Source organism: Salmo salar, chromosome ssa09 (assembly GCF_905237065.1).
Source record: "Salmo salar chromosome ssa09, Ssal_v3.1, whole genome shotgun sequence".
In the NCBI taxonomy this organism is placed as follows: Eukaryota; Metazoa; Chordata; class Actinopteri; order Salmoniformes; family Salmonidae; genus Salmo; species Salmo salar.
Window position 1 is genome coordinate 20,746,061 of NC_059450.1, and position 25,857 is coordinate 20,771,917.

Genomic DNA, 25,857 nt, shown 5'->3' on the forward strand with positions numbered 1-25,857 from the left:
ATCAACTACTAGGGATTTTTCGGGATTCCTGCGCATCAAGCATTACGCGCCTTTGGAAATGGTTTATTCGCTAAGAACTGATATATTAAGGCTATGGGCACATAACCCAGAGTGTGAGGATAACCCAAACGCCTGCGGATAAAGAGGATGAAACAGGTGGACGGAGTTAAAGCCATGCTATTCATCCAATTTATTGAAAAACATTGCATCAATGCAGGCCTTTTGAAATGTTTTTCGTTTGTAGGCTAGCGTGTGTACTCGTTTATACTGTATATTGAATATAACAATTATTCTAGTATTTAAACGTGATCTTGATATTATAATGTCATGCCGAATTAAAACTATATGAGGCGGATTGAATGAGTCCGGGCCTGGATTTAGTTACCATAAAAATAGTTTAGTTTCATAAAAATAAAAACGCATGTTTCAGTCCATCTTTTTTTTAAAACCTTTATTTAACTGGGCAAGTCAGGAATAAATTCTTATTTACAATGACGGCCTAGGAACAGTGGGTTAACTACCTTGTTCAGGGACAGAAAGACAGATTTTTAAATTATCAGCTCTGGGATTCGACCTAGCAACCTTTCGGTTACTAATCCAACGCTCTAACCTGCCGCCTCTTCTAGTGGCGATTTCCATCTTCTATGATCGCTATGTCCATCCCTTGCCTCACACATGAAGGGATAATTGATCCGAGGCAAGGAAACCATCACACGGACATCAAAGCCTCTCCATAACGACAGCTGGACGCGAAAACACATCTCTACAGACTGATCTCACAGTAGCATACAAAACAGATTAATGGGGATGGACATTTCGCAAAATAAATGGAAAATTAGGAAAGAATCTGGGCTACCAACGTGTAGGCCTATTAGAAGCTATTTACTAAACAACGTTCTCAAATTAATTAATGCGCACAAAAACAACATTAGGCCTAGCCTAAATCACTTTTAATCGTTTAGAAAAGGATAGTTACTGATGCATGGGGTCATTTGGGAAGCACGCCAAGCATGTTCATAAAGTGCAATTACATTAATAAAGATCATTACCATTATCAAACACTGCACAATTTTATAGAATGTTTAATGTGCTACATCATTTTCTTTAGGCCCTATTTGTCTAATAGATTTGATCCAATCCACATTTTAATCCCCGGTGCAATCCAAAGCAATTTAACTCTGTGTGGAGGCTTTGCAGCTTATCTTTCTATATGCACAAGTCGCTTAGTTTAGATAGTCAGTTTATGTTTCATATTCCAATGGAGAGAACATATAGCCTATTGTATTTTAATGTAAAAATGATCTATTTCGACAATTTTTTCCTATATCTTATCGAATTAGCCTATTTGAAAAACATTGATTTGGTATAAAATAAATTGGCGTTTTTCTTTAAAATTTAAATGTTCATCAATGAATTAAATATAGCCACCCTTTAATCCTTCCAATATACTTCTTCATCCTAAATATCAGGGGCTTTTCCGCTAAATGAATCGGACACTGAGGCCTACATTTGGTGCAATTTACAAAGTAGCCTATACTTGGTTAGTTTTGAATATAATGAATAAATAATTAAATCGTTTTCTACACGTTTAATCACATTCTATTGGGCAGTTGTAGAGTACAAGAATAATGATTTCAAATGTAAACTACAATATTTACATATGGCAGCCTTCTTTTGTCAATACTGCGTGGACACAAATAAATGCCCGTATGATGAGCATATTTACGATTAGGCCTACTTGTGAACAGCTCCATGGGTCAAGTAATTCATACAACCATTTTACACATCGACACTGGATGAGTTTTGAGATATGTGTGGCACAATTTGGACATCTGCACAGATAATTACACCCAGATCATTTATGGAAATGGACTGAAACTATTTGAGGGGGACAAAGCAAACTCAGATCTTATCTAAGTGCCATGTGGTAATAGATGAATACATGTCCTGGTTCAAAGGGGACGGCCAGAGAGTCAGGCGCGCCAGAGGAAGGAAGCAACGTTGGCGTGTGGCAAAAACAGTTGATAAAAATCTAAAGTCACGTGACTGACAATTACATGCTGATTCTATAGGAACTTGTTATTGTGGATGTGAAATGTACGTATGATGTCCAGCCATGACTATTGACAGAGAGATGATCCCGTTGATGCCTTAGCAATTAGGGTATTGCAATTTGTGCGCCAGAATTCATACTTCTGGTGAAATGGCAATTCTGGTATCCTATTTTGTAGTTAAATTAATCTACAGACCATTTAGATTTTGTTCATATCTGATCTAGTCGATAGGGTGAGAGACACAGAGGTTAAAACAAAATAAATATTGTAAACTATAGCCCAGACCTAAAACGAATCTGTTCAGCAAAATCATATTTTACATCAAACAGTTAAAATTGAGCCACAGATTAAGAGGGAGAAAATATTACCGCCACAATTACTCGATGACCAGTTGAAACTAATTAGGAGGCTATTAAGTCAAAATTTCATTACGGGTAATGAAGAAATCAATGTTATCGGAATATGCTAATGACGCATCAGCCAGTCGAGATAAACCCATCTATTCACATAGAACCGTGAGTCAGGATGACCTGTCAATTACACCGCGGGTTCCTGCCCTCACTCCACCACCACTTCTGTTGCAATCTATCACGGCTTTGTTGTTTATTGTTGCTGGAGACCCTCTCTCTCTCAGTAGGCTTTTAATAACACATCTCCATATCAAAATGACGCCAACCTGATTTACATGCAGATGAGCGAACGGTCTAATAGGGTTCTAGATTAAAGGCAGTTTTAGTTCACTCATTCGTGTATATTGGGTTGCCCATCAAAGACCACAACATCCAAAGGCTGCAGATTAAATGGCAAACAAACAGCTGTTGCAAAAATGTGTTTATCTGTTGTTTCTCCCTGTTCCCTCTGTTTCCATCTTGCTGTGGGAGAGTTGTCATGTTGTGTAAACCAGATTGCCCTCAAACAATGGGATGAGAAACACTTTTATAGTTCAAGATCCCAACTCAAGTGGATGGCCTGAGGATGATATAAGGCTGAAAAGTGGAATAAATAAACAAATGTGTGCTTTAGCTTTAAAACACATTACATATCCATTCCAAACATGATTATCTAGTGTGTTCCACAAACTGATGTCCTGTGGTTAAAAAAAGAAGTATTGACCTCTATAGGCTAGAGGTCAAATCAGAGGGTGTTTAACTGCATCACTTCCCATTGCACCAGGCATCTAAATGTTGCAAATTAAAACCTCCCCCTTTGAATAAACACCAGTTGAGTCTTCAGTCTGCAGTCGTTTTGATTGGAAAGGCTTGAAGTCTATTTGTAATAATGAATAAGTAAATAACTTTCAATCCACAGGAAGGTCACTAGATAATGGGCTATGTGATGGGCTGTATCAGTAACATAACTATGCATTAGCTCAACCCCTGCAGATTGCTTGAGCTTGATATTTCATACTATGCAATCAAAATGAAGGATCACCGACGCTCCCACAGCACACATCTGCAGCCGCGCTCTACTGTGCAGATATGAATGAAAGCAGCATTTTTCTACTCTAAGACTGCCAGCAGGTAAATCCAACACATTTTGTGATTCAGCTGTTAGTTCTGAATCAAGCCCGGGCCCCTAACTCTATAGCTGTGTTGAAACAGTGAGCCAGTACTGATGACAGCACACATCTTGTGCCGAGTCGGGGCAAACTAAAACACTGCAAGAGGGTCTGCTTTTTTTCTTTCCCCAAAGCGCTGCCGAGGGCTTGATGACCCCCTGACGCAAAGTGAGTTTGCTAGTTCCAGTTCTCATGGCTCCTCTACAATGGCGTGTTTGGGAGCTGCCTGCCGGCATTGCTTAACTAGGCGAGGAGTTGATTAATTTGCACTAATTGACAGCTAATTAAAGGCCTGAGGGAACATCGAATTGACGTTTGTCGGGGCAGCGAGGCTCGGTGAGGTCAGGGCGATGTATTGTTGACGGATGGAGGAGTTTGTTCTCTCTATATAGACGACCCCTCCATGGGGAATGACCCGTTTCCCGAGGAGCATCCAACGGACCGGAAGCCTCGCATGAGATGCAGCCACCAGTGATTGAACCATATTGTGAACGCCAGGTCACTTACTGTGTCAACACTCAGTAGACTGATCAATGTACATCAGTCAATATCAACAAGTGTTAACCAGCCAACACAGCAATAGGCCATGTCAACCAGTCAGCTCTACACTATCTGAGCTACATACTCACTTTTCACCCGTATAATGATGTAAAACTTGTGTTACAAGGTACAGTAGTGGTTCAATTTGACAGAAAATAAACACTGTACACTAGACTAGAGCAGATAAATGAAACAGACTACAGGAGACTTTAATAAACCCTGATGCAGTGGGGGTAAAATAAGTAGCTTGCCCTCCTCCGCCAGCTTACATTCCTGTCCATCAGGCCATGCTGTACTTCCACTCCCCCCACCCAACCTGTCACAGGAATCTCCAGCACACACAGGAAAACACACACGCTGTCTGGGAACGGGGAAATTATATAAATAATCTGTATTTTGCAAGAGGTGAAGCTGGGTACGTGCGAGAGGCAGGGGGTGCAGCCACTTGGGCAGTGGCTGCCTCCGTCCGTGTGACTCGGAAAGACAATTAGGGGCTTATTAGCGGCCTGTGGAGATGTGTAACTTGTGGAGAGTGAGCGCTCCCCAGCGCGGCCAGAGCCCCTGCGACATCTCCAGCCGGGAACAGTCTGAGGCATTGTCTCACCTAATTATGTTGGACGGACTTCTTTTTGTTTCCCATTCAGCATGCCTGTCTGATTTCCTCTTTGCCTGGCCGCTAGCTTCGACGTCGCTGGAAGTGTGCTAATTAGAAAAGAAATGGTCCTAGTAATTATGTCAACTCTCATTAAAAGGGATGACAATGAGAAATATTATTTTTACGCAACGTTTTGTGTAGGGCCTCTACTTCCAATCCTCATTAAATGGAAAAATGCCCTTGTAGCGGGGAAGCACTCTCATGTCACAGCTCCTTACATGTCCAAAGCCAGAGAGGTGCTCTAACAGAAAGCGTCTATGGAGTGGCACAGGCATGAAGTTATTGCCCTAATTAAAAGTTCGATTCCCCCCCAAAAACTGTTGCATCATGGAACCAGTTTCTGAAGTGAATTTAATTGTATCCTAAACCAATGAAAGATAAAATTCTATCCATAGATGTACACTGAGGGTAATTACCAATTAGTTTGATTACAAGGACAATTAATAAACATGTTATAGCCTAAAAGAGGGAGCAATTTATTACATTTTCTTAAGAATTAGACAATTTTCTTTGACAAATTGCATTTTTTTTTTTATAATGCTCCAAATAGAAAAATAATAAATACAGAATATACACATTTAAAAACAGTCCTACAAGCTAGCTAAACAGGAAAGTAATTCTCCATTTCAAATCATTACAAAAGTAAATGGAACTGCCTTTGAGGACAAAAGAAATGTACAGGTTAGGGGGTGAAAAGTGTTGCAGCCCTTTGACTCGAGCGGAACTCCGCAGTGAGTGAATTTAGCCCCAGTGTCAATATTCAAATCCAGGGACTTGGTGGTAGTAGCAGTATGAGTGTATACATAAAGGCATAGGTCTTATTCCTCTTCTTCCTGTCTCAAGTCAGTCGTCTGGGTGTTGTATTACTCTCTGTGCAGACACATCCTGTGTAAAGAGCAGTCCTGGGGTCTTCACTTTTTGGGTCTCTCCAGGATGTTCAGGAACTTTCCCCTGGTCATCTCCCTGGCTGGAGAATGAACAAATGATACGATGTAAATATCAACTGAACATTTCAGAAATCAAACATTTTTGAGCACCTCTTACTCAAGGCTGCTTGAGGTAGCCTACCTAAAAACAACTGATTTGTTGAAAGTATTTCCACTGAATTCTGTATAGTAAACTTCTGGGTACACTACAACCTACAGTGGCAAGAAAAAGTATGCGAACATTTTGGAAATAAACTCTGCAAAAAAAGAAAACGTCCTCTCACTGTCAACTGCATTCATTTTCAGCAAACTTAACATGTGTAAATATTTGTATGAACATAACAAGATTCAACAACTGAGACAAACTGAATAAGTTCCACAGACATGTGACTAACAGAAATGTAATAATGTGTCCCTGAATAAAGGGGGGGGGGTCAAAATCAAAAGTAACAGTATCTGGTGTGGCCACCAGCTGCATTAAGTACGGCAGTGCATCTCCTCATGGACTGCACCAGATTTGCCAGTTCTTGCTGTGAGATGTTACCCCACTCTTCCACCAAGGCACCTGCAAGTTCCCGGACATTTCTGGGGGGGATGGCCCTAGCCCTCACCCTCCGATCCAACAGGTTCCAGACGTGCTCAATGGGATTGAGATCCGGGCTCTTCGCTTGCTATGGCAGAACACTGACAAATCACGCACAGAACGAGCAGTATGGTTAGTGGCATTGTCATGCTGGACGGTCATGTCAGAATGAGCCTGCAGGAAGGGTACCATATGAGGCAGGAGGATGTCTTCCCTGTAACGCACAGCGTTGAGATTGCCTGCAATGACAACAAGCTCAGTCCAATGATGCTGTGACACACCGCCCCAGACCATGACGGACCCTCCACCTCCAAATCGATCCTGCTCCAGAGTACAGGCCTCAGTGTAACGCTCATTTCATCGATGATAAACGCGAATCCGACCATCACCCCTGGTGAGACAAAACCGCGGCTCGTCAGTAAAGAGCCCTTTTTGCCAGTCCTGTCTGGTCCAGCGACGGTGGATTTGTGACCCATAGACAATGTTGTTCCCGGTGATGTCTGGTGAGGACCTGCCTTACAACAGACCTACAAGCCCTCAGTCCAGCCTCTCTCAGCCTATTGCGGACAGTCTGAGCACTGATGGAGGGATTGTGCGTTCCTGGTGTAACTCGGGCAGTTGTTGTTGCTATCCTGTACCTATCCCGCAGGTGTGATGTTCGGATGTACCGATCCTGTGCAGGTGTTGCTAAACGTGGTCTGCCACTGCGAGGACCATCAGCTGTCCGTCCCGTCTCCCTGTAGCACTGTCTTAGGTGTCTCACAGTACGGACATTGCAATTTATTGCCCTGGCCACATCTGCAGTCCTCATGCCTCCTTGCAGCATGCCTAAGCCACGTTCACGCAGATGAGCAGGGATCCTGGGCATCTTTTTTCCCCAGAGTCAGTAGAAAGGCCTCTTTAGTGTCCTAAGTTTTCATACCTGTGACCTTAATTGCCTACCGTCTGTAAGCTGTTAGTGTCTTAACGACCGTTCCAGAGGTGCATGTTCATTAATTGTTTATGGTTCATTGAACAAGCATGGGAAACAGTGTTTAAACCCTTTACAATGAAGATCTGTGAAGTTATTTGGATTTTTACTAATTATCTTTGAAAGACAGGATCTTCATCTAGGTCGCAACAATAGACAAACACAGTCTGTTTAAACTAATAACACACAAACAACTATACGTTTTGATGTCTTTATTGAATTCACCGTGTAAACATTCACAGTGCAGGGTGGAAAAAGGATGTGAACCCTTGGATTTAATAAATGGTTGACCCTCCTTTGGCAGCAATAACCTCCACCAAACGTTTTCTGTAGTTGCGGATCAGACCTGCACAAAGGTCAGGAGGAATTTTGGACCATTCCTCTTTACAAAACTCTTTCAGTTCAGCAATATTCTTGGGATGTCTGGTGTGAACTGCTCGAGGTCATGCCAGAGCATCTCAATCGGGTTGAGGTCAGGATTCTGACTGGGCCATTCCAGAAGGCATATTTTCTTCTGTTGAAGCTATTCTGTTGTTGATTTACTTCTGTGTTTTGGGTTGTTGTCCTGTTGCATCACCCAACTTCTTTTGAGCTCCAATTGGCGAACAGATAGCCTAACATTCTCCAGCAAAATGTCTTGATAAACTTGGGAATTCATTTTTCCGTTGATGACAGCAAGCTGTCCAGGCCCTGAGGCAGCAAAGCAGCCCCAAACCATGATGCTCCCTCCGCAATACTTTACAGCTGAGATGAGGTTTTGATGTTGGTGTGCTGTGCCTTTTTTCCTCCACACATAGTGTTGTGTGTTCCTTCCAAACAACTCAACTTTAGTTTCATCTGTCCACAGAATATTTTGCCAGTAGCGCTGTGGAACATCCAGGTGCACTTTTTCAAACTTCAGACTTGCAGCAATGTTTTTTTTGGACAGCAGTGGCTTCTTCCGTGGTGTCCTCCCGTGAAAACAATTCTTGTTTAGTGTCTTATGTATCGAAGACTCGTCAACAGAGATGTTAGCATGTTTCAGAGATTTCTGTAAGTCTTTAGCTGACACTCTAGGATTCATCTTAACCTCATTGAGCATTCTGCGCTGTGCTCTTGCAGTCATCTTTGCAGGACGGCCACTCCTAGGGAGAGTAGCAACAGTGCTTAACTTTCTCCATTTATAGACAATTTGTCATACTGTGGACTGATGCACATCAAGGCTTTTAGAGATACTTTTGTAACCCTTTCCAGCTTTATGCAAGTCAACAATTCTTAAGCTTAGGTCTTCCGAGATCTCTTTTGTTCGAGGCATGGTTCACATCAGGCAATGCTTCTTGTGTATAGTAAACTCATATTTTGTGAGTGTTTTTTATAGGGCAAGGCAGCTCTAACCAACATCTCCAATCTCATCTCATTGATTAGACTCCAGGTTAGCTGACTCCTGACTCCAATTAGCTTTTGGAGAAGTCATTAGCCTAGGGGTTTACATACCTTTTCCAACCTACACTGTGAATGTTTAAATGATGTATTCAATATAGACAAGAAAAATACAATAATTTGTGTGTTATTAGTTTAAGCACACTATGTTTGTCTATTATTGTGACTTAGATGAAGATCAGATCAAATTTGATGACCAATTTATGCAGATATCCAGGTAATTCCAAAGGGTTCACATAATTTTTCTTGCCACTGTATGCTGTCAAAACTTATGCTTCAACCATGGATTTAGACTAAAACAAGCTACAGCACTCCATTTCCCAGTCCCTCACTTCAGAGCAGAATCACTTATCAATGCAAAGCATGTATTTCATTTGTGAAACATCTAACGGGGAGGTAATTTATACAAACATCTGTTCATTCTGGACATGGAAAACAACATAAGACGCAAACTAGCTACTAAAGAGACACACACCCCTTGTGATTGCCTTATCAAGGCAGCCAGATACATGTATTCAAGCATCTCAGTATGTGCATGTATAACTGTGTTAAAGAAAAAGATGGGGGGAGTGAAAGGGGGATGTTGTCTGAGAGATACCGTTCTCTGGAACGCAAACTAATCAATCCACAACTTTCCATAGTGCCTTATGTCTAAGAGACTATGGCCATAACCACATTTCTTCTCACTGGCTGCCTTTACTATACACTTAGCTACCACTGAATGACCGTCGTAAGAACCGAAGACACTGATCAGATAGCACTCACAACATAAACCATAAAGGTTAGCTAGGAAAGCCCATGAAAATGGGAGATGTACTGTACGGAGACATAATGAAGAGCACTTGGTGGGGGGTCTACAAAACAAGCTCTGCACAATAGTTCTGGATCTGTGCCAACCCCATTGCGCGACAACAGATTGGCCCCAACTGAACGCCTTGTCACCTTGCTTCTATCTGGTAAGGAGCGTATTCCAGGCGGTTTTCAGTCAACAGCAGCCAGGTTGTGTCACAAGGGAAGCTACAGGGATGTTCCTCAAGCATCAGTGCCACCCTGGAGAGGCCTCATCCAGGTCCAATAATTACACTTTGTTCCTGATAATAAGAGGAGCAGGCTCTTAGCATCAGTACAGAATCAAAGCTCAGGGCCAAGAGGGGAGCTGGGATCACCTCTTCAAACGTACACAAAAACACCAGCTTCATACAGTTGTTAAGCATGCCCACCAGGACACGAAGAGCATTACAGGCCACACTGACAATCACAGAAAGTAAATTCCTATTTCAAGGGGGAAGCGGGCCTTCCTTCTTGTATATTTTCTGAAAAACATGCATACAAATACACATGAGTGTGAGTGTGTCTGACTGTCCCAAGCTTTCCCACCCACACAGAAGGTTTACAGTTGTAGAACTGTCTCTCTCTGCTTGTTGAACCAGACACCAGAGCTGATGAGCTGCCTAGGTGTTTGTTGGGCTGTGCAAAGCGGTGAAGAGGTTAGCGGCGCCACGGCGGCTAATGAAAAAGCAGGGTGAATTGTAATTTAGATGAGCCGCCCTCCCAGGAATGATAATGCCCCGGCTGGGCACGGGCCGCTTCACCTTGAGGCGTCCATCATCAGGTTCAACATGATGCTAATTGGATTTGGATTGATTAATTTTGCGCGGTGCTGCGGTCTCTTCGAATAACACTAAACAAAATAATTAGTGCCCCCGGACAGACCGACATACAGGGTCTTAGATGGAATGAAACCATCAGAATCACGTGAGATGTAATGAATTAAGATGACACAAAACTACTGGTGCACAGACATCATTTCCCTATTAGGAGGAGTTGGGTTTAGTGAGCCAAAGGCTATCACAACAGTGCTCTACATATCTAGTTAGACCTATACTCCATCTTGGAGCACGGAGAAAGAGAAATCTGCATGTTAAATAGAGAAGATAGTTACAAGAGCATTATTAAATGTCTGCTTTGACCTTGTATTTGATGATTTGATACTAAATAAAAAGACAAGACTGTAGATAAAACTATAACCTAAAATTATAGAATTATCGCTGTATCGCGTTGACAAATACAAATGGCATTCCCTCCAAACTTCATGCTGATGGAGACAGGACCTTTAGAGAATCCTATTGAGTCATTGGTCTCCTAATCCCAGGTTTGTCTTTCTGATCTCTCTGCTAAGAGCTCGTTAAATGGACCACTGGTTTCTGGAGAGGCCTGCTAAATGGGACAGACTGGTGTCTCTCTCCCTCCGTATCTCTCCATCCCCCAACAATAAAGTAGAGCAGCCTGGTCTGTGGCTGTGCCCCCCACCCTCCTCCAGAGACCCCCTCCATCAGGACTCACCCCTCTGAGCCACTCATTAATTAGAGTTCCGTTTAGCCTCCCCCTCTGTCTGTCAGATAGAAAGTCATACGATTTGCATTGTAAGAGAAAGATTAAAAGTGGGAAGAGAAAGGACCAGCAAGCCAGCCCCCCTCAGGCAACTGGACTCACACACGCACACACACACACACACACACACAGACTGAAAGACACCCACATAGATCTCTGTCAATGAGGATGTCTGCCTTGTGCACACAACAGTCCAGCACCCCCCCCAATGTGCACATGCCCACACATACATGTTGTTACAGGCCAGGGGTGATCAATACTGATTAGAGGGAGTGAGAGATGTGTTTAGTTGATTAGAAAGGTCAATCCCTAATTCTGTACTATGTTAATCAGCGACTTGTTACAGCTGCCATTATACTAAATGACACCTTTGGCTTATGGATTGTGAGGGCCTTGTCTTCACCCTGTTGATTAGTTGCTCTCTAATTATCATTGAGCCCTGGCTGGTCTGGGGATGATATCACACCTGATGTATACAGGAAAATACAAGTACACAATGTCCCCCTCAACCAGATGAATATCCAAAACTGAATACAATATTCGGCCACCGGCACTTCTCAAAATGATACTCTCAAAATGTAAAAATATAGCCGAAATGTGCGACATCACCTTCCTACCATTTGGAGTGAGTGATCTGGGTGTCAGTCACATCATCTCGTCTCCCCCCTGCGGCCCCTCCCGTGTGTGGAATGGTAGTAATCATGGTGAGGCCGCTTCACCACTCCAGGCACACGCCAGAGGAGCCAGCCAGACCCCTGTTAGCCCCAGAGACAGATGACCACCTGGGTTAACTGGTGTCCCAGCCTCCAGCCCTGACTGCCCCAATTCACTTTCATTAAGAGTCAAGCACACTAATCTGACCCCCACTGCCCATCTTCAAGTGCCACTCAGCTATTACTGTCTGTAAGCTTTATTTAATGGATTTAACATCTATTCTCACTGCCCACTTCCCCAGGGACCGGAGAGACACAGAGGAGATGACCCCCCCCCCCCACACACACACCCCTCCTTCTGCCATCAACACATTCACCCCCCCATATAACCCCCCGCCTCGCAACACATACACCTGACGCTCATGTTTGTGTTCAAAATTCAATTACCCACTTATTGATACTTCACAGGGATATTTAAGATGCAGACACGACCAGTGATTTCCCAGGGGAGCCACTGGTTCCTCTTTATGTCCCACCCGAGAGAGCGCTCCTCTCCTCCCCCCTCTTCTCTCCCTCCAATGTCTTCCTGCCTGCTGCCTGTGTGCACCGACACACACACACAAGCCTGCGCGCACAAACAAACATCTACACCGCCTCACCCCTGCCACAGCCTATCCCTGCTCAAGAGGTGTCCTTATTAATAGGCAATCAGTCAAAATTCATTCATTAAAAAGCCTAAAAGGTTTTACTCCGCCAAAATGATTAGCTGGGAAAGAAAAAAAATCCAATGAATTCTTAATGCATTTATGGAAATGAGGTGTCATTTCCGATCTGATCAGGGAGGCGGAAGGCAGGCAGGGCTGAGGAACAGCTCTCCCTCCCTCTACCATGATACACAAATAATACTGATACAGAGGACACAGCTCCACTGCTACTGGGTGATCAGTTGACTTGTTTAGACAAACTTGATGAACCTAAATTATGATTGTTCGTAAGATTGCGATTCAGCACCGACTGTTGCTTCATGCTTCAACAGGTACACTAAACCAACAGTCAGGAACCTATTCTGCGATAACCATGCAACACTGGTTTGAGGGTTCTGAAATAACTTGATACATATTTGGCTGAACATACAAGCTTTTCGGGGACAATTTTCTCATACCAGCGATTTCATCTCTTCAAGCCAAACAATATTTCCCCCAAAACATGCATCTCAAATCACAAAAAAGGCAAGTTCCAACACACAATGATAATTTGATACAGAAAACTGATCAACACATTCACAGCATCGTTTATGTCCTATTTCAGTTTCCCTTCATGCCAATCCTAACAACTCTCTGGCGGGTGGGAGCTGCCATTCGTCTCCACTATGAGCCCATAAAGCAGGCCGGTGCAGAGAGAAGAGGAGGACAGAGGAGGAGGGTCCCCTGTTCCTCATTCAGAGGCTGTCAGGGAGCAGCACTTCATAACGGCCCGCCCCGCGGTCACTCAGGTCGCCCTGGATGGATTGATGGAAGCACATTAGCACCGTGGGCCAGTGTGAATGCAATCATATTCAGCAGCACAGGCCTGTTTATAGGCAGGAGATTGATGCTGAGGAGGAGAGGAGGCTGTGAATGCTGGGCCATTAAGAGCTGTCTGCGCTGACCTTCAGCCTCACCTCCACATAGGCAGGGATGTAGGTGTCATCCTGGTTCTACTGTGGTGGTGGTGGCACAGTGCCAGCTCTGTGCCACTGCCAGCCAATACTGAGCAGGACTGGTCTTGACTGGCAATCCTTTGTATCAAACCAAACCTGGACGATCATGACAGCCTCATTCTATTTCCAACAATAAATCCATTGCAGTGAATAATCAGGAGGCTCAGTCGGTACAGTTCTTTTCATAATCTAACTGAATAATTATTTTAAAAAATACTATTACTACACTTAATGGTCTCTGCATAGGGCTGCTGGGCTCCATATCAGGCCACATCAGAGACAAAGGTATCACTGCATTACCAACGAGCCAAGGCCCAGTCAGTCAGTCAGCCAGTGGTGGTTGTGATCAGTGAAACCTACAAGTGTGTTAGAGCAGCAGCCTGAGACATGTCCCTCAGGACCACTCTCCTTTCAATTACCTCCAATAACATCACTTATCACAGTAGTCAGTGCTCCCCTAGGACCCAGGGCCTGATGCCGGGCTCAGCGGCCCACGACAGGGGCATTCATCATAGGGTGGGGAAGCAGCTGGGGTCTGGGGAGGAGGCACGCGCCAGGCCCCCGCTGGGACCCACCCGGGCAGCGTCACACAGCCATGGGGAGGTGGAGCCCCCTCCCCAGGGGACAGCCTGCCACACACTTATACTAACACATAGGCATATATAAATACACATCTACACAAAGTGCTGTCCCTCATGCCTTCAAGTCTTGGGGTCTATGATCTACAGGAATACTCTGCCTCAAATCTCCAAACATTACATGTTGTCATTTCACATTACATTAGGCCCGTCTTCATATTTTTATGTTTTAGTCATTTTTTGGGGTAATTTATTCTGACAATGGCATCTATAACATTGCCATGGTAGTGTTCCAAGTCCTCCTGAAGGGCTAGGTGAAATCAGTGTCCTCTAGGTGAGCGGTGTCTACCTCTGGCCAGTCCCCTTCCTCCTCGGGCCGCAGGGCGGGGGTGTGTCTTCACTGGCTGATTGTGCTCTTCCCATTAAACAGCCCACAGTTCAATGGGCCACATGTTTAAGGGGGGATAGTAAATCCTGTCCCCTGCCTTCATGCTCTCTCGCTCTCTCTCTCTCTCTCTCTCTCAGGCGGCTTGTTTACGGGGCACTGAAGAGTGCACAAACATGATGAAAAAGTAGCTGAGATTTACAAGGCCTCCCCTGACAGTGGGAAAAGGAGAAAATTAAACCAGAGCACATTAAAGAGGCTCCAGTACAAGCTGCTCTGAGACCGATAATAACCATCATTGTGTTGCGTCATCCCGAGGTACATGACATGGTTGCAAAAACAACATCCCTTCCTTTATGGCAGATAACAGCTTTATAAGAACCAGCTACAACACGTTCTTGACTAATAAATACGTGGTATGGTAGACAACATGAAGCATTGAATTAAAGATCCTTAACAGACAAGTGCATGCTCAGGCCATGAGTCGGGCTGATCTGAAAAATGTGAGGGACATCAGATAGCTTCATTTGGCCATAAATGCCTGTAAATGAAGATTATCGCGTTTGGGTGAGATTGGTCCCACAGACCCTGGATCAGACTGTATGATCAGCCGGTTTCATTTTGTATTTAGCAGCAATAATATGCTAAAATGTGTGTGGTAGACAGAGGATCCTGACCTGTAAATATGAGCCTGAAATAAGCAGATAACACATTTCATCTATGCTGAAGTCAATTACACTAATCTGAGCTTTCATAATGCCTGCTTCATAATATGTGGGACATTCGATAGAGCAGTGTCATCCCCACCAAGTCTACACGAATTTTGAGGCAATTCATCGTCATTCAAGCTGTCAAGTCATGCTCTATATCTTGGTGGCAATATTTTGACGTGGCATGCCTCCTTGATCTACTCAAAAGATGCTATTAAATAAAAATATATTTCTCATTTTTGTGAGCGAGCGGGGCAAAGCCCAGACAAATCATGTTTGGCATAATCCTCTCCAGAATGAGCCTACTTTAATCATCCTGTCTTTATGGAATTTTACAAATCAGCGTGGCGCTCGCTGTGGAGCGGGACGCATGAGCCCTGTACCAACTCTGCATAGCAACATGCTATACATCTCTCAGGATCGCAAAGAGGGGCAGATGGTTCCTGGTCCCCATCGTACAATATTACAGTTTCTGTTGGAAGCATTGTATGGAGGCTAAATCCACTCCAGATTTAAGGGAGAACTCCCACCACAAAGCATATATATAAATCTGATTGTCAGGGAGTGCGTTACTCTACAACAAGAGCGCAAAACAATTGAATAGGAAAGTGCATGCAAATTTAAAAGCATGCAGTGTGTCAGAACTTTACAATACTTTTATTTTGGAAGCAACCACATAATTTTGAGAGGAAACACTTCGGTCTGTATCAAATCGCTCTTTCTGGGTTTGTGCATGGTGTGCTTTGTCCACAGTTAGCCAAGTACCCATCTTCCTCTTAGGAAAAATAGGAGCACTTAGCTATATCTCCCTAATCCACATGTTAAGGATTAGGACAACAGATGCAGAAAATATGTCAGACCACATTTTGCATCCATCACATGCTTCAATCGTTGATGTGTTACGCTTATGTGAGACCTTCCCCCACTTCACAAGGCTTCTAATGCACTCTCGCAATGCTGCTGTTTTACGCTGAATTACCAAACCATAATCAACACAACCAAAATAAGAAATTCATACGTGCAGTGCTCCAACTGTTTTATACACCTGATTAGACAAGATATACAGTACCAGTCAAAATTTGACACACCTTCTCATTAAAGGTTTTTTTTTTTTTTTTACTATTTTCTACATTGTAGAAGTGTGAAGACATCAAAACTATGAAATCATGTAAATAAAATCAACATTTTATTTGTCACACACATGGTTAGCAGATGTTAATGCAAGTGTAGCGAAATGCTTGTGCTTCTAGTTCCGACCATGCAGTAATATCTAATAAGTAATCTAACAATTTCACAACAACTACCTTATACACACAAGTGTAAAGGAATGAATAAGAATATGTCCATAAAAATATATGGATGAGCGATGGCCGAACGGCATAGGCAGTAGATGGTATAGAGTACAGTATATACTTATGAGATGAGTAATGTAGGGTATATAATCATATAAAGTGGCATTGTTTAAAGTGTCTAGTGATCTTTTTATTACATCCAATTTTTTATTATTAAAGTGGCTAGAGATGAGTCAGTATGTGGCAGCAGCCTCTCAATGTTAGTGATGGCTGTTTAACAGTCTGATGGCCTTGAGATAGAAGCTGTTTTTTAGTCTCGGTCCCAGCTTTGATGCACCTGTACTGACCTCGCCTTCTGGATGATAGCGGGGTGAACAGGCAGTGGCTCGGGTGGTTGTTGTCCTTGATGATCTTTTTGGCCTTCCTGTGACATCGGGTGGTGTAGGTGTCCTGGAGGGCAGGTAGTTTGCCCCCGGTGATGTGTTGTGCAGCCTCCTGAGGTTGAAGAGGCGCTGCTGCGCCTTCTTCACCACGCTGTCTGTGTGGGTGGACCATTTCAGTTTGTCCGTGTCGTGTACGCCGAGGAACTTAAAACTTTGCACCTTCTCCACTACTGTCCCATCGATGTGGATAGGGGGCTGCTCCCTCTGCTGTTTCCCGAAGTCCACGATCATCTCCTTTGTTTTGTTGACATTGAGTGCGAGGTTAAATTCCTGACACCACACTCCGAGGGCCCTCACCTCCTCCCTGCAGACCGTCTTGTCGTTGTTGGTAATCAAGACTACCACTGTAGTGTCGTAAGCAAACTTGATGATTGAGTTGGAGGCGTGCACGGCCACGCAGTACGGGAGAGGGCTGAGAACGCACCCTTGTGGGGCCCCAGTGTTGCGGATCAGGGGGGTGGAGATGTTGTTTCCTACGCTCACCACATGGGGGCGACCCGTCAGGAAGTCCAGGACCCAGTTGCACAGGGCGGGGTCGAGACCCAGGGCATTCATACATAGGCATTCCTCTTGTCCAGATGGGTTAGGGCAGTGTGCAGTGTGATTGCGTCGTCTGTGGTCCTATTGGGGCGGTTAGCAAATTGGAGTGGGTCTAGGGTGTCAGGTAGGGTGGAGGTGATATGGTCCTTGACTAGTCTCTCAAAACACTTCATGATGATGGAAGTGGGTGCTACAGGGCGATAGTCATTTAGCTCAGATCCTTTAGCTTTCTTGGGAACAGGAACAATGGTGGCCCTCTTGAAGCATGTGGGAACAGCAGACTGGGATAAGGATTGATTGAATATGTCCGTAAACACACCAGCCAGCTGGTCTGCGCATGCTCTTAGGATGCGGCTAGGGATGCCGTCTGGGCCGGCAGCCTTGCGAGGGTTAACACGTTTAAATGTTTTACTCACGTTGGCTGCAGTGAAGCAGAGCCCGCAGGTTTTGGTAGCGGGCCGTGTCGGTGGCACTGTATTGTCCTCAAAGCGAGCAAAGAAGTTGTTCAGTTTTGCGCGAATGCTGCTATCAATCCACGGTCTGGTTGGGGAAGGTTTAAATAGTCGCTGTGGGTACAACATCACCGATGCACTTGCTAATAAACTCACTCACCGAATCAGCGTATTCATCAATGTTATTGTCCGACGCTATGCGGAACATATCCCAGTCCACGTGATCAAAGCAATCTTGAAGCGTGGAATCCGATTGGTCGGACCAGCATTTAACAGACCTGAGCACGGGCGTTACCGGTTTTAGTTTCTGTCTATAGGCTGTGAGCAACAAAATGGAGTTGTGGTCAGATTTTCCAAAAGGAGGGCGAGGGAGGGTTGTATGCGTCGTGGAAGTTAGAATAACAATGATCCAGTGTTTTGCCAGCCCGGGTCGCGCATTCGATATGCTGATTACATTTAGGGAGCCTTGTTAAAAACCCGAGCTACAATAAATGCAGCCTCAGGATATGTGGTTTCCAGTTTACATAGAGTCCAATGAAGTTCTTTCAGGGCCATCAATGTGTCTGCTTGGGGGGGATATACACGACGGTGATTATAATCGAAGAGAATTCTCTTGGTAGATAATGCGGTCAGCATTTGATTGTAAGGAATTCTAGGTCAAGTGAACAAAAGGACTTGAGTTCCTGTATGTTGTTATGATCACACCACGTCTCGTTAATCATAAGGCATACACCCCCACCCTTCTTCTTACCAGAGAGATGTTTGTTTCTGTCGGAGCGATGCGTGAAGAAACCAGGTGACTGTACCGACTCTGATAACGTATCCCAAGTGAGACATGTTTCTGTGAAACAGAGAATGTTACAATCTCTGATGTCTCTCTGGAAGGCAACACTTGCTCGGATTTCGTCTACCTTGTTGTCAAGAGACTGGACATTGGCGAGTAGTATACTCGGGAGCGCTGCGCGATGTGCCCGCCTACGGAGCCTGACCAGAAGAACGATCGTCTGCCCCTTCTGCGGCGCCGTTGTTTTGGGTTGCCGGCTGGGATCCGATCCATTGTCCTGGGTGGTGGACCAAATAGAAGATCCGCTTCGGGAAAGTCGTATTCCTGGTCGTAATGTTGGGGAGTTGACGTGGCTCTTATATCCAATAGTTCCTCCCGGCTGTATGTAATAAAACTTAAGATTTCCTGGGGTAACAACGTAAGAAATAATACATAAAAAAACTAAAAACTGCATAGTTTCCTAGGAACGCAAAGTGAGGCGGCTATCTCTGTCGGCGCCGGAAGCGAACCAATTTTTTTTAAAACATATCTAAATATATGTTATCTTTGCCTTGAAGACAGATTTGCACACTCTTGGCATTCTCTCAACGAGCTTCATGAGGTAGTCACCTGGAATGCATTTCAATTAAAAGGTGTGTCTTGTTAAAAGTTAATTTGTGGAATTAATTTCCATCTTAATACATTTGAGCCATTCAGTTGTGTTGTGACAAGGTAGCCCTATTTGGTAAAATACCATGTCCACATTACGGCAGGAACAGCTCAAATAAGCAAAGAGAAATGACAGTCCATTATTACTTTAAAAAGACACGAAGGTCAGTCAAACCGGAAAATTTCAAGAACTTTGAAAGTTTCTTCAAGTGCAGTTGCAAAAACCATCAAGCGGTATGACAAAACTGGCTCTCATGAGGACCACGACAGGAAAGGAAGACCCAGAGTTACCTCTGCTGCAGAGGATAAGTTCATTAGAGTTAACTGCACCTCAGATTGCATCCCAAATAAATGCTTCACAGAGTTCAAGTAACAGAGACATCTCAACATCAACTGTTCAGAGGAGACTGCGTGAATCAGGCCTTCATGGTCGAATTACTTCAAAGAAACCATTACTAAAGGTCACCGATAAGAAGAAGAGACTTGCTTGGGCCAAGAAACACAAGCAATGGACATTAGAACGGTGGAAAGCTGTCCTTTGGTCTGACGAGTCCAAATTTGAGAGACGCAGAGTAGGTGAACGGATGATCTCTGCACGTGTGGTTCCCAACTTGAAGCATGGAGGTGGTGTGATGGTGCTTTGCTGGTGACACTGACTGTGATTTATTTTGAATTCAAGGCACACTTAACCAACATGGCTACCACAGCATTCTGTAGCGATACGCCGTTCAATCTGGTTTGCGCTTAGTGGGAATATCATTTGTATTTCAACAGGATAATGACCCAACACACCTCCAGGTTGTGTAAGAGTTATTTGACCAAGAAGGAGAGTGATGGAGTGCTGCATCAGATGACCTGGCCTCCACAATCACCCGACCTCAAGCTAATTGAGATGGTTTGGGATGAGTTGACCGCAGAGTGAAGGAAAAGCAGCCAACAAGTGCACAGCAAATGTTGGAACTCCTTCAAGACTGTTGGAAAAGCATTCCAGGTGAAGCTGGTTGAGAGAATGCCAAGAGAGTGCAAAGCTGTCATCAAGGAAAAGGGTGGCTACTTTGAAGAATCTAAAATATATCTTGATTTGTTTAACACTTTTTTGTTACTACATGATTCCATGTGTGTTATTTCATAGTGTTGATGTCTTCACTATTATTCCCACAATGTAGAAAATAGCAAAAATAAAGAAAAACCCTTTAATGAGTAGGTGTGTCCAAACTTTTGACTGGTACTGTATATAAACTCAGCAAAAAAAGAAACATCCTCTCACTGTCAACTGTGTTGATTTTCAGCAAACTTAACATGTGTAAATATTTGCATGAACATAACAAGATTCAACAACTGAGACATAAACTGAACAAGTTCCACAGACATGTGACTAACATAAATTGAATAATGTGTCCCTGAACAAAGGGGGGGATCAAAATCAAAAGTAACAGTCAGTATCTGGTGTGGCCACCAGCTGCAATTAAGGACTGCAGTGCATCTCCTCCTCATGGACTGCACCAGATTTGCCAGTTCTTGCTGTGAGATGTTACCCCACTCTTCCACCAAGGCACCTGCGAGTTCCCGGACATTTCTGGGGGGGGGAAATGGCATAGCCCTCACCCTCCGATCCAACAGGTCCCAGACGTGCTCAATGGGATTGAGATCCGGGCTCGTCGCTGGCCATGGCAGAACACTGACATCCCTGTCTTGCAGGAAATCACGCACAGATGAGCAGTATGGCTGGTGACATTGTCTTGCTGGAGGGTCATGTCAGGATGAGCCTGTAGGAAAGGTACCACATGAGGGAGGAGGATGTCTTCCCTGTTACGCAAGCTCAGTCCGATGATGCTGTGACACACCGCCCCAGACCATGACGGACCCTCCACCCCCAAATCGATCCCGCTCCAGAGTACAGGCCTCGGTGTAACACTCATTCCTTTGACGATAAACGCAAATCCCACCATCACCCCTGGTGAGATAAAACCGCGACTCATCAGTGAAAGAGCACTTTTTGCCAGTCCTGCCTGGTCCAGCGACGGTGGATTTGTGCCCATAGGTGACGTTGTTGCCGGTGATGTCTGGTGAGGACCTGCCTTACAACAGACCTACAAGCCCTCAGTCCAGCCTCTCTCAGCCTATTGCGGACAGTCTGAGCACTGATGGAGGGATTGTGTGTTCCTGGTGTAACTCGGGCAGTTGTTGCTGCCACCCTGTACCTGTCCCACAGGTGTGATGTTCGGATGTACCGATCCTGTGCAGGTGTTGCTAAACGTGGTCTGCCACTGCGAGGACGATCAGCTGTCCATCCTGTCTCCCTGTATGGCTGTCTTAGGCGTCTCACAGTACGGACATTGCAATTTACTGCCCTGGCCACATCTGCAGTCCTCATGCCTCCTTGCAGCATGCCTAAGGCACGTTCACGCAGATGAGCAGGGACCCTGGGCATCTTTCTTTTGGTGTTTTTCAGAGTCAGTAGAAAGGCCTCTTTAGTGTCCTACATTTTCATAACTGTGACCTTAATTGCCTACCTGTTAGTGTCTTAACGACCGTTCCACAGGTGCATGTTCATTAATTGTTTATGGTTCATTGAACAAGCATGGGAAACAGTGTTAAAACCCTTTACAATGAAGATCTGTGAAGTTATTTGGATTTCTATGAATTATCTTTGAAAGACAGCAAAAAAAGAAACGTCCCTTTTTCAGGACCTTGAGTTTATATACTCCATTTACAATCTATTGATGTCTTATTCATAATAAAATTATTCAGAAAGATTGGATTAGAAATACATTGAATCTAACTAAGGGGTGTCTGTTGCGTGAAATATAAATGAGTAGAATGACTATCACCAAATACTTGAGATGTTCCTTGACTGTTCAGACAAAGTAGCCATAAGGCTAGCAGCACCATCTAGAGGTAGTGTACGGAATGACAACCTAGACCAAATAAGTGGTGCGGGTGTCATGTGTGTATTTCTCAGGTAAATACTTACACTCCTCAAGGCCCAGCTGGTAGGCCAAGTTCTGTAGCCCTTTGACCTTCTCCATCAGGTTGGCTGTGGTCAGGCTCCCCAGCTCTGTTGGAGGAATACAGTTAGTCAAACATTGCCTACCTGTGAAAAGACTATGCTCAACAGTGTACCATATGATGCTACTGTACTTTACCTTTTAACATTTCAATGTCCTCACTCTCCAGTTCAGCCATCCATTTGGGCGGAGAACTGGTAATTGGCTGCAATACAAAACATGTAAATAAGATTGTGCATTCTCTCAGCCATGTAGGTCAATTAATTTATCAATGCTATAGATATTTAACTCACATTTTTGCATGATGCAGCAAAATCTGCGACTCCTGGCACTGTGTGAGGGATGACAGCATGAAACAGGCAAACCAATCAAAACCAGGAATGAGTAAATTGCAATGATAGCCTCATAAAGACATGTAGCCTAACACAGAGAAGACACACTTACATTGCTCTGGCCATAGGTCAGGAGATGCTCTATCCAGCTTCTCAAAACTCAGCAGAGATGATTCAAAATCATCACCTTACAAAGTGGAAATGGAGATTTTAGTCATCATCAACAGATTGAACACTATTAAATATGAAAGTGTGCTGTGCAAACTAAGTCAGAGCTTGCCAGCTACATCAACAGCGCTCATCTACAGTACCTAGCTAGTAGTGATTGGTTTTGAATTGAAAATAATGTTATGAAAGGGGTCATGATCCTTTCTTCTCAATATACAGTGAGTTTGCATGTAGGCTATTGCTTAAATAACTAACGTTAGCTAGTAGCTACCTAGTACCATAGACAGCTAGCTAGAAATATAGTTATTGTCAGATGTTTGACAGTATGGAAGTTATTTTGACTGTATTTCTAACATTAAATAGCTAGCTATGAGTTATTTTTCACCCATCCCTTGTTATGTCACAATGCATTAGCTAGCTAGCTAGCTGGCTACGTTAACATTAGCTCACATGAATTAGTTAGAGCTACTGTTCCTTTACTAGCCACCTAGCTAGGTCAGTGTCCATTAAAATACACTTCAATTTATTGTTAAGTTGGATAGGCCTAGCTAGCTAATAGCTGACAACCGACATAGCTGGCCAAAATGTTTGTATACACTTGCTTGTCGAACATCTCATTCCAAAATCATGGGCATTAATATGGAGTTGGTCCCCACTTTGCTGCTATAACAGCCTCCAGTCTTCTGGGAAGGCTTTCCACTAGATGATGGAACATTGCTGCGGGGACTTGCTTCAATTTCAGCCACAAGAGCATTACTGAGGTCGGGCACTGATGTTTGGCGATTAGGACTGGCTCGCAGTCGGGATTCCAATTCATCCCAAAGGTGCTAGATGGGGTTGAGGTCAGGGCTCTGTGGAGGCCAGTTAAGTTCTTCCACACCGATCTCGACAAACCACTTCTGTATGGACCTCGCTTTGTGCACGGGGGCATTGTCATGCTAAAACAGGATAGGGGCATTCCCCAAACTGTTGCCACAAAGTTGGAAGCATAGAATCGTCTAGAATGTCATTGTATGCTGTAGCTTTAAAATTTCCCTTCACTGGAACTAAGGAGCTGAGCCCGAACAATGAAAAACAGCCCCAGACCATTATTCCTCCTCCACCAAACTATACAGTTGGCACTATGCATTCTGGAAGGTAGCGTTCTCCTGGCATCCTTCAAACCCAGATTAGTCTGTTGGACTGTCAGATGGTAACACCGTTGGACTGTCAGATGGTGAAGCGTGATTCATCACTCCAGAGAGTCCTATGGCAGCGAGCTTTACACCACTCCAGCCGACACTTGGCATTGCGCATTGGGATCTTAGGCTTGTGTGCGGCTACTCAGCAATGGAAACCCATTTCATGGCGCTCCCGATTATTTTTTTTAACGCTCTACGCACTTCAGCGGTCCCGTTCTGTGAACTTGTGTGGCCTACCACTTTGTGGCTGAGCCGTTGTTGCTCCTAGTTTTCACGTTACAATAACAGCACTTACAGTTGACTGGGGCAGCTATAGCAGTGCAGGGTAGAAACTTGACAAACGGACATGTTGGAAAGGTGGCATCCTATGACGGTGCCACATTGCAAGTCACTGAGCTCTTCAGTGACGCCATTCTGCCAATGTTTGTCTATGGGGATCGCAAGGCTGTGTGCTGAGTTTATACACCTGTCAGCAACGCGTGACTGAAATAGCCGAATCCAGTCATTTGAAGGGGTGTCCACGTAATTCTGAATATATAGTGTATCTTACCAAGTAGCTAGCTAACTAGCTAGTTAACTGTTAGTTAGCTACTGTAGCTAATGTAAGCTGCCTTGTTAGTTTGTTTTGGCAGACAAAAACACTTGTGTGGACAAAGCCTGGTAAAACAACGTGATGCATTATTTGTACAAAATATAAACTTTTATCAACTCAGAATGTTTCAGTAAATAGATATAGGAAACACACGTTTAATTGGCATCTCGCTATCAAAATGTACATTTATACACCCAACAACAGAGTAAAGAATTAGAATTTACCTCCATTTGGAGACGCCATCTTCAGATCCACACACGTGATATAATGCAGCCAATGGGTTGACGTGTCTGCACCAAGCTGCACTGCAAACTTCTGTCAGCAGGTGGCACATGTATCACAGTGCCACAAATTGCATCAAATATTCTTATCGATAAATCCGTCTCTAAGAAAAAAGCTTTCCTACCGCCATCTGTGACTGTATGTATGCTCAATTTCTTGAAAAAAAATCTAGATGAACCTCTGGGTGATTACATGGCAGCAGCCTACAATATAGTCTACCTGTAATATTGATTCTACACATATCTATTGTCAGCTTGTTTCTATCTAGCCCTTGATAACGACTCTGTTCCATTACATTACACATAAGAGTCATTAGACAAAGGCTTCTGTACGGGGATTTTAAGACCCCCTGACGCTCAAATATTTACATTAACACGCGACGCTTGCAGAACCGTTTTTGAATCATAAGGACCTTATCTTTCATATCAAGAAAAAAAGGTTTGTGTTCCCACACGGCCATATCTCCATGTTACAGCACTTCTTTAAGGAAAATAGACAAGACCAGAGGCGACCACCTGTGCTAATTAGCTATCTAGTGTCCCCCGAACACTTGTGTAACTCGGAAGTGTAGTTTCGTCAGATGGAGGCCCCCATAGCTGTATCTATCTGTGCAAAAGTGCTACAGTAAGTGTATCTTTTTTATTTAAAGGATTCTTTCTCGCTGATGAAAGACAAGGTCCATATGTTTCGAAAGCGATGATAATTGACGTTTCTAAACGTTAAAACACAGTATTGTAGTTCACATGAGCCAGTCGTGGGCAAAGCTAACGGCTGAAAACTGTTGGGAGAGGGCAACATTTTGAGTTTGAGAGCTAATTTCGATCTAGAAAAAAATGCATGCATGACATTGTGGTCCTTTTCTGTATTTGAGAAGTATGACGATCATGTCTGTCAACTTGTCACAAATGCAAAAAACAAATGATTAAAAGCATACCCACACATGAAATAAGATCACACGTTGCAAAAAAAATATATAGGAAACCACAGGAGAAATAAAAGGCAATGAATATGCAC

At 44.0% G+C, this 25,857-nt stretch overlaps 1 protein-coding gene across 1 annotated transcript; it reads right to left on the reverse strand.

Moving 5' to 3' along the window:
* Positions 1–5,262: 5,262 nt before the first annotated feature.
* On the reverse strand, positions 5,263–24,933 carry LOC106611063 (protein lin-52 homolog). The gene is made up of 6 exons (XM_014210919.2): positions 24,786–24,933; positions 22,733–22,807; positions 22,582–22,619; positions 22,427–22,493; positions 22,255–22,338; positions 5,263–5,774 (listed from the first exon to the last, which is right to left on the reverse strand). Exons 1-6 carry the CDS (start codon positions 24,802–24,804, stop codon positions 5,719–5,721), a joined length of 339 nt encoding a protein of 112 aa, XP_014066394.1. The 5' UTR covers positions 24,805–24,933; the 3' UTR covers positions 5,263–5,718.
* Between the last annotated feature and the right edge of the window lie 924 nt (positions 24,934–25,857).

Bases quoted from the DNA above. Each gene is read 5' to 3' on its own strand.
- LOC106611063 (XM_014210919.2), bottom strand. The intron at 22,494-22,581 runs GTGAGTTAAATA...TTTGTATTGCAG, and splicing joins TTGCTGCATCATGCAAAAAT to CCAATTACCAGTTCTCCGCC. The intron at 5,775-22,254 runs GTAAGTATTTAC...TTCATTCTCCAG, and splicing joins CCAGCTGGGCCTTGAGGAGT to CCAGGGAGATGACCAGGGGA.